Below are 17,247 nucleotides of genomic sequence, written 5' to 3' on the forward strand. Positions count from 1 at the left end.
ATCAAAATGGAAAAAGGAAAATATATTTAACAAACGGTGCTGGCATAACTGGATGTCAACATGTAGAAGAATGCAAATAGATCCATATCTATCCCCATTCATAAAACTCAAGTCCAAATGGATCAAAGACCTTAACATAAACCTAGCTACATTGAACCTGATAGAAGAGAGGGAAGTATCCTTGAACATATTGGCAGAGTAAACAACTTCCTAAATATAACACCAGTAGCACAGGCACTGAGAGCACCTATCAATAAATGGGACCTCCAGAAACTGAAAAGCTTCTGTAAGGCGAAGGACAAAGTCAATAACACAAAACAGCAGCCTACAGAATGGGAAAAGATCTTTAACAACCCTACATCAGACAGAGGGCTGATCTTCAAAGTATATGAAGAACTCAAGAAACTAGACATCATAATACAAAATAACCCAATTGAACAATGGGGTACAGAGCTAAGCAGAATTGTCACCAGAAGAATCTCAAATGGCCAAAAGACATTTAAGGAAGTGCTCAACATCCTTCAATCTTCAGGGAAATGCAAATTAAAATTACTCTAAGATACAATCTTACACCTGTCAGAATGGGTAAGATCAAAAATACTGAGGACAGCTTATGTTGGAGAGGGTGAGGAGTCAGAGGAACACTCCTCCACTGCTGGTGGGAGTGCAAACTTGTACAGCTGCTATGGAAATCAGTAGGACCATTTCTGTGGTATCCCTGCAGCGAATAAGTCCCAGTATCCGGCAAAAGCCTGGAGATTTAGTTAAAAGCAGAGACATCCGGCTGCTTGTGCTATGTGTGTCTTTCCATCTTTATTCATCTGCCTTATTCTAGGGAAAAAGCAGCCTTGTATACACTTACAGCACAGTGGAAAAACCCCAGGTGTAAGAGCTCATGGAAGAGCTTCTGGAGAGCTCATGTTTTCCCAGGTGTAGTGTGGCGACGCTGGGGCTGTAAGCCAGGACTAGAACACAGGATGCACCTGTGGTTATTAGCTGACAAGCAACTCACAGACACCCCATGGGAGCTGGGACCCAACATCTCCCCCTTCTTTGTATATAAATTAGCTGCTGTCTTAGGTATAGGACTTTGATGCCACCCTTACCTGTCAATGGAGAAATCACCCAGGCTGCATGACTCTCTTGTCTTAGGTTGACTGGCCTCCCCTTGGTCTCACCTGTCATTGGCTGCCTAATTTTTCTGTAGGCTCAACCATAGTTGAGCTGAAGGATTCTCTGTGGTCATCGAGTGACAAATTGAGCCTAGTCTTGTCTAGCACTGAGATGCCTTAGCCAAATGAAGTATATGATAACAAGTCCTATGGCTGCAAGGCCCAGAGATAGGGACCATTGTTTGACTAAATGGCTTACCATCTGCAATCCACTAAGGATGATCTCTGCAGAGGATGGAGGAACCCAGGTCTCATTTATCCTAATAATTTGATTGGCCAATTGATGAGTATAATTTGTTGACTAAGATTTAAACTTCCTACCTGGACTAAGTTATTTATGGAGCTCTGAGTGCTAAGAGCATCTGTTACTTCCCCTGCCATGCTGGCTATAGTTACAGACTGTGAAATGGCAATCTATAATCTATAATCTATAATCCACAGTGCCAGAGAAGCTAGGTAACAAGGATTACCCTGACAGGGACCCGTGGGTCGCCCTGGGAAGGGAAATTAGATCAGGTCTACTGGGTAAACTGGGAGCATGTGGGGTAGGGTAAGGGGGAGGACTGGGATGGGAGATGAGAACATGAGGGAATGGGGGGTCGAGGGGGGACAGAAGCAGTGGAAGAGCAATGAAAGAAAGATCTTCATAGAGAGAGCCACTATGGGGTTAGTGAGAAACCTGGTGCTAGGGAAATTCCCAAGAATCCACAAGGATGACTCCATAATACTCATAGCAAAGTGGAGTGGATGCCTGAACTGGCCTAAACCTGTATTCAGACTGGTGAGTACTCCAACTATCATCATAGAACATCCATTCAGTAATTGATGGAAACAGATGCAGAGATCCACAACCACACCCCAGGCTGAGCTCTGGGAATCCAAGAGAGGAAGGAGGAAATATATGAGCAAGGAAGGTCAAGATTATGAAGTAAAAATTTGCACAGATAACTGAACCAAGCTTGTGGATACTCATGAACTCTAGACTGACAGCTGTGGAGACTCCAGGAGACTAAACTAGGCCCTTTGTATGCAGAAGACAGTTGTGAAGCCCCTATTATTTTGGGGGCCCCTGGCAGTAGGACCATGATACAAATCTGGTACATGAGCTTGCTTCTAGGAGCCATGCTCAGCCCTAATGCATGGGAGAGGGGCTTGGCTCTGCCCCCACCCTTTTGGGCCTGATGTTCTTGATTCCTCATGGAAGCCCTTACCTGCCGGGTCCTCCGGCAGCAGTCAGGGCTGTGGGAAGAGCATGTCCAGCTGGTCACTTCCAGGGGCTGACCATCATGGTGAATGTAAACGACCCAGACCTCCCTCCTAGTCATTGGAGAGAACCACACTGGGTCTTGGAGACCTGTCAAAGCAGATTCTTGCTTTATTGTAAGAGGCATGAGCTTACACAGAGTTGAGAAAGTGGGTGGGGACCTCAGGATGGGGCGAGGTGTAAAGGCCAATAATATCTCACTACGCCAGCAATATCTGGGCAGAGGCAGTGTTGCTGAGTCACTCCTATACGGAAATGATAGCTTAAAGACAGGTCTCCAAACTCTAGTAAGGCTCAGGAAATTCTACTATGCCTTGTGTCCAGGCCTTTTTAGGCCCAACACTCACCCATTAGGATGAATGGCCTGGGGTTGAGCTGGGGGCCAGTTATGGGGTAGAAGGGAGAACTTTGGTTAGAATGTAAAACGAAATTTAAAGAATTTAAAAAATGAAAAAAAACAATGTGTTTAGGTTTTTGATTCTGAAACATCTAACTGTATTATGATATTAGCTATAAGACCTGCCCCATATTTAATAATATTCAGGTGTTTATATTCTTTATTAAAATTAATTTTTAATTAAATTAAAAACAATCTTTCTCCCACCTGTCCTCCCATTACTCCTACCATCTCCCCATTCTACTCCCCATCCACTCCTCACATTTATAGTATTTTATGAAATTTATTAGAGGGCTGGAGAGATTGATCAGTAATTCAGAGCACTTTCTGCTTCTGCAGAGGACCTGGGTTCAGTTCCCATACTCATAACCACATGTAACTCCAGTTCCAGGGGATCTGGTGCCTTCTTCTGGCCTTTGCAAGTACCAGGTACACATGTCACATACATCCATACACAGGTAAAATACTCATAAATATTAAAAGTAAAAACAAATCTTTAAACAGCATGTTAGCACATTAATTACATGTAATTGCTTTCACCATAAAGTTTTATATATTTTATAATGTATTTTAGTCATATAAACCTTCAGTTGCCTCTCAGGTCTCCTTCCCACTCCCTCCAGGTTGCTTACTCTTCCTAATTACTCCTCCTCTACTTTCATGTGAAGGATTTTTTTTTTTTTCAATTGTTTCGGTGCAATGATTCCATTGACAGTTATTAATGAAGCGAGGGTGACAGGCTGTTTATAAGAACCTGGGCTCCTTACTAGTGAACACACCTCTGAACACAATGTCTCTCCCTCTAGCACCATTAACTGCAGAGAGATTCCAGGGAGCTCTGGAGACTCATGAGGTCCTCTCCCTCTGTGAAGGGGAGGTTGACAGGCCTGCTCTTGTGCAGGGATCATGCAAGTACTCAGAGCTGCTGAGACAGCTCTGAGTACTTGAGTACTCCATGAGACAGCCATGGAGACAGTGAGACAGCCATGTCATGGCTGAAAAACAGTGTTCTCTTACGTCCTTTCCTCCTCCTTTTTGAGAGACTCCTGACTCTCTTGTGTGGGGTGATGAAGATGTCTGGTTTAGTAAATGCTTTCACTCCCATGTCTTGGACTCATCATCCTGGGACAGCATTTTAGTGGTCTGGTTGGGGGACTCCACATTTACCCCGGCCCATGGGGCTCCAGTAATTCGTGGGTCACAAGGGGAACTAAGCCTGAAAATAAATGGTCAAGAAAGAAAGAGCAAGACCAAGCAATGTGTTGTCAAGGTCTGTTTATTGAATTTAAGCAGGGAGTTTTTAAAGAGAAAGGAGGGAGTAAAGAAAGAGGAAGTAAGGGAGGGGGAGGAATGGGTGTTAAATGCCCTCAGGCCTGGGCAGGTGTCCGGAAAGTTCCTGTGGTTTATCTCGGGACACTAACCTAAGGGGTGGGGTGCTTGACTAAATTGGTGGTTTAGCATGGAGGTCGCCAAGCCTCTTGTAAAGGAGACTTTTATATCTGACCAGGGCTGGCTCCTGACACACATTTGTCTCCATGGGCATCTCTTTCTTCTGTGGCTTGTGGCAGTTGATGGGACAGTTCATGGGCAGCTGAAGATTTCTGTCTGGAAAAGTTTTGTAGTGAGATACAAAACTTCAGCTATGAGTCTGAAAGTAGTTAGCCCTTCACCCCAACAGAGAAGTCTGCAAGTCACTGCTTAGCTTTTACCCTGATGTACCATGACCCCTGAGAAATGAAGGTGGTTTAGAGTTCCAGGTCACCCAACCAGTTCTCAGACTGAACCATTTCTGGGGTCAACAACCACTCAATTGCATGTGGCACAGAATTAAGAAGTGAGACAGAAACAGTAAATGGGCAGTCCTAGTTGATTGTGTAATAATAGCTTTGCCATTGTTTTTGGAATCAATACATGGTAAGGGCCCCTCTAAGGGTCATGACAGGAGTGCATGCAAGTGAGGTGTTTGGAAGCTTCTTAAATTCAGTTCTCATGTCTGAAAAGAAGAAAGTATATTAAACTTGTAATCAGACTGTCCAAAGGTCAGTGTTAGAGGGATGGGAAGATGGCTCAGTAGGTAAGGCCCTTGGTATGCAAACATGAGACAGTAATTCACATCTATGATACCCAGTGGGATTCCTGTCCCAAGTCCTCAGCAGACTAACCCTACCAAGAAACAGAGAGAGCCCCCAGCCTGCTCCTTACCTCCTTAGGGATGACATTTCTTTTTCTCCTACATGTAAATGTAAATCCAAATAAAGATGATGATGATGATGTGGATGTCTAGTGACTTGGTGGTAGGTGTACTATTGTTGGAACCATGCCTGGTATCAAGAGGCTGGATGACAGGGGAAAGCTGGTTGATATCTGGGGCCCTTGATGTTGGTCCTTAAAAAAAAAAAAAATCAGGACATTATGGATAAAACTAAAAAACGTCAGCACTTTCTCTTCCCAGGCAGCTATAAGGTCCTGAGTAGAGAGAGGAGTGAAGTTGTTTGTATGATGTCCTCGTAGAATTTATTTCATTACCGAAGAAAACAAATGTCTATGGAACCATAATACAATGTGACATATTTACTGTGGTAAGAACTTTATGGATGATGGCATGATTGGTGGCATTTAATTGTTTCCAGAGAAAGATAGTGACGACTCTCAAAGTGATGTGGACCTGGTGGAAGGGCAGCTCTAAGTGAGGAAGGAAAGGCTGGAAGTTTACAGTGATGCACACAGACCTGGGCCCATTAGCAGGCCGTGTAGTGCCTGGGCCATTGGTTAATAGGGAATGAGAAACATTGGGGAGTGAGATGGGAAAGAGGAATCCCTGTGGTTATCTGTGGCTCCTCAGACAGGTAGACCACCAAGAAATCACTCTATCAAATTACTCTATGAATCTTCCATCATGCACACATGCTGATTTCTTCATAAAGAAGTCACCAGACTTTTCATGAGAACTGCCATGCCTTTCCTACCCTGTGGAGGTTTCCTTGTGATAACTCACCTAGCTACTTACTTGGCATTTCCTTCCAGTGCTTTAAGAATTCCTTGAGGCAGCGACTAGCATCTCCCATGGAGAACTTCCTGAGATCTTGTACTAGTTCTCTGTTAGTCTCCCATTGTTTCATGGTACCTCTGTCTTCATCATGAGTGACTCCCCAAGTGTTGATATTTGGAAAAAAGGAGAAGGAATTCTGTTCACCTATGGTGAAGTTCCAAGATGTAGTAGTGAGTTGTTCTCCTTTATACTGAGATATTGTGGTGACCTGCAATATTTGATGACCTGCAAATGACACACAACCATCATCTTCTATCCCTTATAGAGCCATCACCACTCCAAGGTCAAGTCTTTCTCCACATGCTTAGGGACCTGTGTTCTTTCCTCCTTAGCTTGCCATTTCTTAGCCATTGGGTACCATGTGCTTCTAGCCTGGATTGATATTTAGCCCTTTTATGCAAATCCATCCACAGCCCCTTTCTGCCTGCTCTGCCCTTCCTGTTTCTAATTGATACCCCCTATCTGTACATCCTGTCCCACACTTACCCTTGGTCTTGACTGCCATTGGTTCCATGCTAAGTAGCTGCTTCCTCAACTCTTCCAAAATGCTTTTCAGGGTTTCAATCAAATGTGTCCATGCGTTGGTGGAATCTACCTCCTTTCCCAGGTCACCCAAAGGCGTGGCTTTGTTATTATCATACTGAAGGAAAGGTACTCCATCCACTGAGCACTGCCCTTGAAACCAGGGCTCTCTTTGTGTGGAGCGAGCCTTGACAATGTAGTTGCAACTAAGAGAGTTTGTATCTGTGAGAGAAACATACAAGTGAGGTACAAACAGGAAGCAGAAAGTCACACGACTCATGGTTCTGTGACACCAGAAGACACACAGAATCCCTCTGAAGGGCAAAGGACAGGAAGGGAACCCTCTAGTCAAGATATCCACCAACTTCTAGACCCTTATTTCTGTGCCGTTTTTGACAGTCTTAGGGTGGTAGGACACCTGAGATACACACACTGTCACCAGGAAGATTTATCTCATAAATACTTATAGTGACTTTTATCAATTGCTGAAGAATAAAACATATCAGATAGTATCTAGATAGTATCTGTGTTCCTGGGACTGAAAATCTGCTGAAAACACAGGGAAAGGAGGCATCATAGAACACATGGTGAACTCAGCATGGAGCCTGGGTGTTCAGGAAAGGCTCCTGGAGTAATGCTGCAACTTGTCATGGAACAGGGAGCTGCAACCTGTGAACACAGTCCTCACCCGAGTCCCCGTGTCCCCACTGGGCCCTTCACACAACACTGTTGGGTATCAGATTTCAGATTCTCCCACATCAAATGCAGCCCTGACTCATTCTCAGGGAAAGGTCTCTGTCTGTGACCTGCTTGAAGCCCTGATCTCTCTCCCTTCCTCAGGCAGGTGTTACCCAGCACACCTATGGCCACTGGTCTCCTGGCTTTCACTAACAGCAACAGAAAACACAACATCCTAGGGGTGTTCTGTTCAACAAACTGCAGCAACAAGCAGGCAGGACCTAGTGAGGATGTACACAAATATTCTCCTGTGTGTGTGTGTGTGTGTGTGTGTGTGTGTGTGTGTGTGTGTGTGTGTGTTCACTGCAATCCAAAATAAATAATTTTAAAAGGAACTCTTAACAACTTTCAATAATTACACTAAAAATGCAAAAAGATATGTTTAAAATTAAAAACAACAACAACAAAAAAAACCCTCTTTCCTTCTGACCCCTCCCTTCTGGTCTGAGCTGGATTGCTGGAGGTTTGGGGACCTCCAGTCTGGTCTCCTTCCACCAGCTTCCTCTTCCCTCCTCCTCTCTGCTTCTTCTCCCTCCTGTTTCTTCCTATCTCTGTGGTTCCTCTTTCCTTCCCTCCCCCAAACACACACACACACACACACACACACACACACACACACACACACACACACTCTACTTTCCCAGTCCTGGCCCTCCTATGGCTTGAATTTGTTCTTGAATGACTGGGATTCCTTCTCACTCAGTACACTCTCCTGGATGATTTGGTGGACATGAACTTGAGCCCTCTGGAGTAGAGAACTAGCTTTGTGGCTTGAGCTAAAGGTAACAAACTCAGCATTTGGTTGATCAGATAGAATAAGCATCTGTAAGAAAAATCCACTTAGAAATTAGAGGAAAGGAAACTGTTCTGCTAAAGCAGGAACAGGGAATTACGAAGGTGGTTTAAAGAAAGCATCCTGATATAATAACTTCCAAATATGCACCAATAAATGATGATAATAATAATAATAATAATAATAATAATAATAATATCTTAGTAGGAAGTATTTATACTCAGACCTCCAGACTTTAGATAAAACCATTTTTATACCCTCCTACACGTGTGTTACAGTAGTATGACTAGACAAGGTCTCTAAGAGGCTTGGCACTCTCCAAGTAGGCTAGACAGTCTTGCCACTGACCCTAGGGTTCCCCTGCCTCTGCCTTCTTAGTACTGACAATAAAAGCACACAGCACCATGCCTGGCTCCATTACAGGAGTTCCAGGGATCAACCCTGAATTCTCCATGCCTTTACCACTCAGCTATGTCCTCATGCTTTGGACATAGAACTTTTAGTAGTCAGCAAACAGCCAGGATTTTCTGGAGGCAATGCCCATGTTTTCCAGGATTGGCTTACAGGAACCTGGCCAGAGGCTGGTCCATACTGTCTGAAATAGAAAACCCAGACGTTCTAAAGCTGGTAGTGAAGGATGTGTGTAAAAAGGCTCTGAGAAGTACATGTGTCAAAGGGGATGTGATGTGAAATATGTCCACTCTGTTCCTTGGAGAAGCATGAAGGACTCTTGTTTGCTGAGCATGGAAATGATGCCCAGGGAGAAAGGCACAGGCCTTGGCAGATGTATAGGGATGAAAACTACACGAGGTCAGGGCTGTGGTGGTTTAAATAAGGATGCCCCCCCCCCATAGTCTCAACTATTTGAATGTTTGGTCCTCAGGGAGTGGCACTACTTGAGATGGATTAGGAGTGTGGCCTTGTGTGTAGGTATGGCCTGATTGGAGGAAATGTGTCATTGGGGGCTAGGCTTTGAGGTTTGAAAAAACCCATTCCAAGCTCAGAGTGTCTCTCTTTTTTTGGTTGCTTTATCTCAGGTAAAGAGAGCTTTACAGTCTCATAAACTAGAGAGACTGCTCATTAAAATTGTCTAACAATAAGGTGTGCCCACAATATTTATCTGTAACTAACTTAGGAGTGAACCCTGGAAGCCTACTTCCTAATCACTTATGGCAAATGGATGTTACTCCTATTACAGAATTTGGTAAGTTAAAATATGTGCACATGGGAGTTGATAGATATTCAGGTTTCTAAACATATGATAAGTTATTGTTTAAAATGTGTTGCTTACATGTATACATTTTATCAAAAATGATGAAACAGACAATGGAGCTGGATGTTCTGGTAGGTCATTTCAGCTATTTTGTACTCAATAGAAAATTAATCAAGGGAGCTGGAGAGATGGCTCAGAAGTTAAGAGCACTGACTGCTCTTCCAGAGGTCCTAAGTTCAATTCCCACCAACCGCATGATGGCTCCCAACCTTCCATTATGAGATATGGTGCCCTCTTCTGGTGTGCAGATATACATGGAAACAGATCTATACATAATAAATAAATTCTTTAAACAATATAAAAGACCCAAGAGGTGTTATTGCTCCCTCAAAACCCCACCTACTTTAAAAAAAAAAGAAAATTGATCCAAAAACAGGTATTCCTATTTACACTCAAGGACAAGGAATTATGGGACATTCTCATAGCTCCTTGAAAAAGCAACTTCAAAAGATAAAAAGAAGGGGGAGTAATGTTTCCAGTATCCACCTAATACACTGGACAGTGGAGAAGACCCGGTCCTGCCCTAATTTAGGGTCGAGGGTGTGTTTTCTTGCAGGAAAAGAATAAAGCTAGATGGCTGCCAGAACGCTTGGTGAGATGCATGGAGTAGAGCAAAACCGGCCTGAGACCGTGGGAGCCTGCCCAAGCCAGTTTGAGTGAAACACGATGAACCAGTGTTCCTGACCCTTAATGTCATTGAATCTACAGTGAAAGAAAGAAGGCAGTGGGTTCCAGAGTTCCAGTTTCTGAACAGGCAGGCCATCTTGCAAGTTGATGGATAAAAGGGAGACTTTGACATCACTGTTGGGGTGATTGCAGCTATTGCAGTTGCTGCTATAGCAGCCAGCGTATCTGGGATTGCCATCTCACAGTTTGTAACTATAGCCAGCATGGTGGATAAAGTGGCAGGGGAAGTAACAGAGGCTCTTAGCACTCAGAGCTCCATAAATAACTTAGTCCAGGTAGGAAGTTTAAATCTTAGTCAACAAATTATACTCATCAATTGGCCAATCAAATTATTAGGATAAATGAGACCTGAGTTCCTCCATCCTCTGCAGAGATCATCCTCAGGGGACTGCAGATGGTAGGCCATTTAGTCAAACAATGGTCCCTATCTCTGGGCCTTGCAGCCATAGGACTTGTTATCATATACTTCATTTGGCTAAGGTGTCTCAGTGCTAGACAAGCCTAGGTTTAATTTGTCACTCAATGACTACAGAGAATCCTTCAGCTCAATTATGGCTGAGCCTACAGAAAAATTAGGCAGCCAATGACAGGTGAGACCAAGGGGAGGCCAGTCAACCTAAGACAAGAGAGTCATGCAGCCTGGGTGATTTCTCCATTGACAGGTAAGGGTGGCATCAATGTCCTAAGACAGCAGCTAATTTATATACAAAGAAGGGGGAGATGTTGGGTCCCAGCTCCCATGGGGTGTCTGTGAGTTGCTTGTCAGCTAATAACCACAGGTGCATCCTGTGTTCTAGTCCTACTTACAGCCCCAGCCTTGCCACACTACACCTGGGAAAACATGAGCTCTCCAGGAGCTCTTCCATGAGCTCTTACACCTGGGGTTTTTCCACTGTGCTATAAGTGTATATAAGGCTGCTCTCTCCCTGGAAAATGGCCAATGTATAAAGATGGACAGACGCACGTAGCACAAGCAGCTGGATGTCTCCGCTTTTAACTAAATCTGGAGGCTTTAGCCCAATACTCAGACTTAGTTGCAGCACACAAATCACAGATAGGTTCAGGAGGTATGGCCTGGCTGAAGGAAGTATGTCACTGGGGGTGCCGATTTGAAACCCATTCCCATTTCTTCATCTCTGGACCTTGTTTGAGGGTTAAGATGTGGACTCTCAGCTGGGCATGGTGTCCCATGGCTCTCATCCCAACACTAACAGGCAGAAGTAGAACAATTTATGAGTTTGAGGCTGGCTTGTTCTACATAGTGAGATCTAAGACAGTTGGAAATATAAAAGTGAGAACTTGTCTCAAAAAGCCAAGCCAAACCAAACCAAAAATCGTTAGCTCCCAGCTTACCTCTGAGAACTATGCATGCCTGCTGCCATGCTTCTCTGCTGTGAAATGATAGACTCTTGTCCTTCTGAAACTGTAAGCTTCTCCAAATCCTTCCTTCTGTATGTTACCTTGGCCTTGGTGTTTTATCATAGCAATAGAAAAGTAACTAATAGAGCTATATGGTCAATAATGAAGGTCTTTGCAGGTCAGACAGTCTCCATTACACCTGTTCATCTCTGGTCATCTAGCTTTAAAGTAGCCAGAGATAATGCTCATCCGTGAAGAGCATTGTTGTGGGATAATCTTTTTGTACACTGTGAAGATGTGTCTTTGCCAAGGCACCTTCTTATTGGTTTAATAAAAAGCTAAGTATCCATTAACTAGGCAGAAGGTATAGCTGGGATAGCTAGACACAGAGGACTCTAGGAAGAAGAAAGTCAGTGTCTCTAGAGATGCCAGGACTCAGAGGAAGCAGCATGGGCAGTACAGAATAAAGGTATAAAACCACAAGGCAGAAAGTAAGTTCATAGAAATGGGTTAATTTAAGTTACAGAGCTAGTTAGAAACAAGCCTAAGCTATTGACCAAGCCTTGATAATACGTTTCAGTGTGATTATCTGGGACCGTGGCAGGTGAGGCAGACAAATCCAACTACAGAGCATGGCTGGACCTGCCCATAAGTACCTAGGACCCAGGGTTGTCTTAAGCTAATTGAGAGAGTACCCAGATCAGCCCCAGGGCAGTATCATTTCCAGATAGGGAATGCTGAACTTCATGACCAGAGCAATTGAACAAGTAGAAGGCAGCATGGGTACATTTCCCTTTCTTTTCTTGATTATAAATGTGATGATTTAAGTTCCTACTTGCTTTCTTTAATAATGGAGTATTATGTGGAATTAGATGCCAAGTTAAGCCTTCTTCCTCTAAGTTGCTTTTGGTCATGGTGTTATGTCACAGAAAATGAAATGAAACCAGGCAGAAACTGGTCCCAGAGAAGTGGGGATTTTTCTGTGATAACCTGATTTGGTGCTTTGGGGACCAAGACTTGGGAATTTGGAGCTGGAAACTCTACTGAACACTCTCTCGGAATTTAATGGGCCATTCTTGTGAGTCTTTGGAAAATAAAAATTGTGACTAATATGGATAGTGGAAGATCAGTTCTAGAGGTTCCTGGGGGAAGCAAGGAGAGTTCGAGGCCAGCATGGTCTACAGAATGAGTTCCAGGACAGCCTCCAAAGGTATAGAGAAAACCCTGTCTCAAAAAACAGCAAAACAAAAAGTTGGGATGGGTGTTAAGAATTGGCTATTAGTGTGATATTTGGGCTGAGGAATCATCTGTGATTAAGAAGAGATCAGCACCCTTGAGGGACAATAGGTGTAGAGAACAAAGAGCTTTGTGCTCACAGATAAGCACTGGAAAAGCCAGAAAGTCAAACACACAGCTCACCTCTTCAAAGGAATGAGGTGCTAAGCTGCTCTTCCTGGAACATTAGACTGATGTCATTTTACAATTTAGTGATCCTGTGCTGTCTGATGAGACAGGCTCTGCCTTATCTTTGCCAGAATTTGTTTTTACTTACCCAAGACATTCTTCCCTAAATCTTGGCATTGCTTTTAGACCATAAAATGCACTCTTACATGTGATATCACATGTGCTTTACAGCAGTCTAAGTGACTTCTATGTTATCTTAGGGCCAGGCCAATTCCGACACCCACAGGCATCATGTTTAACTCAGTCAAACTCCCAAACCCTAGATCTGGAGCACTATCTCTGAGTCAATAGTACCCATTCTCATGAAAGAAGCCAGACGTACTTCGTAAGGCATCTCGGTGCTAACATGTCTTAAACTGTTGTACACTTGGGACTGAGTTAATTGTTACCTGAATACTTTTTTCAAAATTGTGTTGTGTTTGAATATGGCTAAAGCATAATATGATCTGGGCCAGACACTACAAGTCCTGGTCCAGCGCCAGTTAGAATAAAATTGGGCTTGAAGGGACCAGCTCTCCATTTCGGCAGCCACGGCAGCCTAACACCTGTTTGCCTGACCTTGCCTTGGTCACTAGGAGGTCAGATGCCTTCCTTGTGGCAAGGAACCAATCAGAAGTTATCTGGTAGTGCTAATGGCTCTGGGTGTGCTTTACTGACATGTACACAACAATGACGTACAGAGCATAGCAACCTCCCTGAGAGGGCCTATGGACCATAATAACCAGTTGGCCAATCAACACAGGGTAAGTCCTCCAATGCTGGAGGCACACCAATCCTGAGCCTGTGCGTACCCCTAGACACTCCACTTACGATGCCCTATAAGATCTCCATGTCGTGGTTTCTGGGTGTTTTTCCCAGCCATCCGCCGTGGTGGATGGATGAAAGGTCCAAGTTAACTAGGGGTTAGCTCGTTAAACAACTGCAACAAAATCTTGCTGTTTGCATTCAAGCTTTCCACTCCCCCTGGTGAGTGGGGTTGCTGCGGTCCTGGGTTGAGATCCTGGGGCCCTGAGCCTCTGGGGTCTTTCAGGCTGAGTTATGAGTTTCATTCTTGACTTGTCCTTTCCCTGCCTGCTGTAAAGCCTGCAGGACAATCACCACAAATAGAAAAATATTTCCCCAGAGTTAGCACATAGAAAACCAGATCAGTGGGGCCAGGTGGCATCATAACCAGACAGCTGAATTTGTAGGAGAATGGAGAAGATAGTTTGTAGCATGCACAAAGCCTGGGCGCGGGAGACTGCCAACTTCCTAGAGGGTTTATACTGGGTGCCCATCACATCCAGTCACAGAACTCTGTTTAGTGATTTCCATCTGCCATCTTGACCTCCTATTTCTTCTAGCCCCGTCTCCCACTCTGCAATATCTAAAAAGTCCTAGAGCAGTGTGGGGTGAGAAGACCAACCCTGAAGATCCAGAGGAGCCCGCAGAAGTGGTGGGTGACTGAAAGGGGCCAGGAGTGGTTCCACAGGGAAGACTAGTTCCCCTAGTCATGGTGCCTAGTCTACACCTCTCCTCCCCCCACCCTCAGTTAGATCCCAGGAACTCACCTGATGGGGAAAGTGCACACTCACCGACAGGCAGGACCCAGGTGAGCATAGACCAAACAAGGAACCTGATGCCTGCAACCCACTTCATGGATTCTTGTTCCGTTCCGTCTGGCTGCAGCCATGACTTGAGCTTTCGGGAGAGAGGAGAAGAAGCCTAAATAATTCATGCCGATGACTGCAGATTTCTTCACATACTTGGGCTGTGACTTGAAGCATTTCGTCTTTTGTTCTGCTCACTATCTCCGTTCCTAGCCTCATCTTTTCTTAGAACTCTTTGGGTGTGTGGTGATTCGAGTAGGGGGCTCCCTCCTGGATCCCTGGGGCTCTGCCTGCTTCTTTGCAGACCTCAACGGTTCTTTTCTGTCCAACTCTGGCAGCCAACAGAGGTCTTGACTAGGATCTGAGTAACACAAGTCTCCGGTGTCCCCAGGTCCTCCCAGGGCCACAGAGGTCCCTTCCCAGAACTCACCTGCACCTGCCAGGACCGTCACCAGCAGAAGCAGGAGTGAATGAATAAAGCTGGTGCCTCCCGCTGCGGTCACTTATATTTAGCCTGAGAAGGAATCAGGCAATAACTGGGCGGGTATATCTCTCCACCCAGTCTGACTCATAACACAGTGCAGTTCTTGTTTTCCTCCTCCTCGGTTGCTAAGACCTTTGATTTTCTTGGTTGCTAAGACCATGGTTTTTCTTCTCACCTCCTTACCCAAACTTGCATATTCACTCTCTGAAGAAAGACAATTCTGGCTTGTTTTATTTCTATTTTTTTAAAAAACATCTAGAAGGTCTCTTTCTAAATACTGGCCTATTTGAAATCTGAGTAAAGACAGTTGTTACCGAACTGTTAGCACCACTGTGTATTTCTAATAAACTTGAAAAATCTAAGACCTTCAGAAAAGTGTGTGAGGAGTCCAGAATTTTCCTTGGAACCCAGGGACCTGCCTGCCATCGGTCCCCAGGACTCCGCCTAGCTCCCTTCTCTGACACTTCCAAGTGCACACCACCTCACTGGTGGCTTATAAGTTTAATTCTGAGGACCAAGCTCAATCTTCATGCTTGCAAGGCAAACACTTCAATAACTAAGCTGTCTGTACCCTCTCCCTAGAATTTCCCTTCTCTTAGGATATCTTCTTCAGTGATTTTTTTTTACAATGTGGTGTCCCTCCAGTTATTCATACATCCACCTAGCTAACAGTTAAATATCAGTTAAATAACCTCAAGTGAATGTTTGAGGCTCTGTGTTGAGTGGAGTGAAAAGATCACACCTACACGTGCAGTCTGAGAAATCTCAGGTTTCAGTGGGCAGGCCCTGTTCTATGATTTTTTTTCTCATCACCACAGAGGGATTTTCAATCCAACCAAGTGATCATGGACAGAACAGTGTTCCAGCTCCAATGATGAAAATTGGGGTCTGTGATGTCACAGACGGTGAGACTAATTACTGTTAGTTGCTTGAATAACAGACTACACCAGGGTCACTTGTGTACTCTCATTAACCCCATTCATTCCTCTAGAAAAGTTTCACTCTTTGACACGTGGGAATTGAGCAGGGAAAGTTTTTAAACTGCCACGTGCATTTTAAATGCTTACATTTTTGAAAGCCTTCTTTCTAGCCCACACTCATTAAAATCGTCTCTGGGGCTGAGGCCATGACCATCTGGAGGCTGGTGTGAGTCTGACAGCCAGAGGAAAGACGGGCATGCGGGGAGTGGGGGGTCATGGATATTGCTCTCAGCGGGCTTTCCTTTCCATCTCTAATGCAGCTCTGTTCTTGTTCTCCCAGGGTCTGGCCTGGTTCTCAAGCTTCAGGCTTAGATTGCCAAACCCTTTGCCCTGGGTGGAAGCAGCTTCCTACTGTTACCAGGGGTTCCTCACCTTTTAGAGAGCTCTGCTGAGGCGAAGCCAGAGTCTTGATTTCACCACAGAAAATAACTGCAGAATGAGTGAGTGAGTCTGGAGCAGAGCCCGAGTTAATTAAGAGAGACACCTGGGAGGGAAGCTGCCTCTCAGGATGTGGGCGTGGGGTTCTGAAAACAAAGCCACTTACTAGGTGTTGGTGCTTACACACCTCAACAGGTACCTAAGGACCTTTTTTATATAAATTAATTTATGATGTGGTTCCTGGGTTCACTGGATGGAATCCAAGCTGGTTAGTAAAATAAAGGCAGGGCAAGTTCCCCCCCCCCCCGTTTCTTTTTTGTTTTTCTTCTTTTCCATAAACAAAGTTTTAGTCTTGCTTGCAAGAGTCCCAGAAATACCAGGAAAGGAATCAGGCCTTATTGGAAGAACCTTTTAATTTGAAAACATCTCTTCTGTAAAAGAAATACTGTCTCTCTGTCAGCAACCTTCACAGCAAGTGGTGGTTGTGATGGAATTCCTGACTCTCAACTGGTGAGAGGCCCCAAACACATTCTTCCCCATTCCGGAGACTCCCCCTCCCCCTCCACTCTGTGTCTGTTTGCTGCCTACTCCGGAGCTGCCCCTGCTCAGGGCTGAACCCGAGGCGTGTTCACACAGTCTTACATATAGCAATGTCTTCCCCGCAGACAGATCCCCAGGCCTCTTGGCCTCACACTTGAGACGTGGATCCCTGCGTTTCCTGCTGTTCTCTATTGCAGCCTCCAGATGGCCCTCCTGGATAGAGATCAGGCAGAACCCTCTGTGCTTGGAATCTAAGGGGTTCAGTGTGCAGTTGTTTCCAGTTCTTGGCCCTAAGCAAAGGCAGGTCCTGGGTTCACAATACAGGCCTTCCTTACCTTCCCAGAGCCTGAGGACTTGTGTTTGGCAGCCACTGATCCTCCCTTTGTAGGGACTGTGGGAAGATTGTGTGTGGTGGGGCACTTTAAGGGGTTGGGGAGGATGGGGAGTCTAGTCTATTTTTCTCAACTGGGAAACGGCTCAGTGGATGGGCACACAGTAGGTCACAGGTGTTCTTCCTAGTCCTCAATTCAGGCTAAGATCTCCCAGAATGCAGGCCTC

The 17,247-nt window shown here is 44.9% G+C and overlaps 1 protein-coding gene across 2 annotated transcripts in view; it reads right to left on the reverse strand.

The window, feature by feature from the left end:
- Nucleotides 1-14,442, reverse strand: part of LOC100768899 (UL16-binding protein 1) — a 157,714-nt gene extending 143,272 nt beyond the window's left edge. The window contains exon 1 of one of the 2 annotated variants that reach the window (XM_035440398.1): nt 14,269-14,442. In XM_035440398.1, the coding sequence (XP_035296289.1) occupies nt 14,269-14,356 (88 nt within the window). In that variant the 5' untranslated portion in view covers nt 14,357-14,442. The remainder of the gene's footprint in view (nt 1-14,268) is intronic. The other variant, XM_035440399.1, reaches the window with a different exon arrangement.
- Between the last annotated feature and the right edge of the window lie 2,805 nt (nt 14,443-17,247).

Source organism: Cricetulus griseus, chromosome 2 (assembly GCF_003668045.3).
Source record: "Cricetulus griseus strain 17A/GY chromosome 2, alternate assembly CriGri-PICRH-1.0, whole genome shotgun sequence".
NCBI lineage: Eukaryota > Metazoa > Chordata > Mammalia > Rodentia > Cricetidae > Cricetulus > Cricetulus griseus.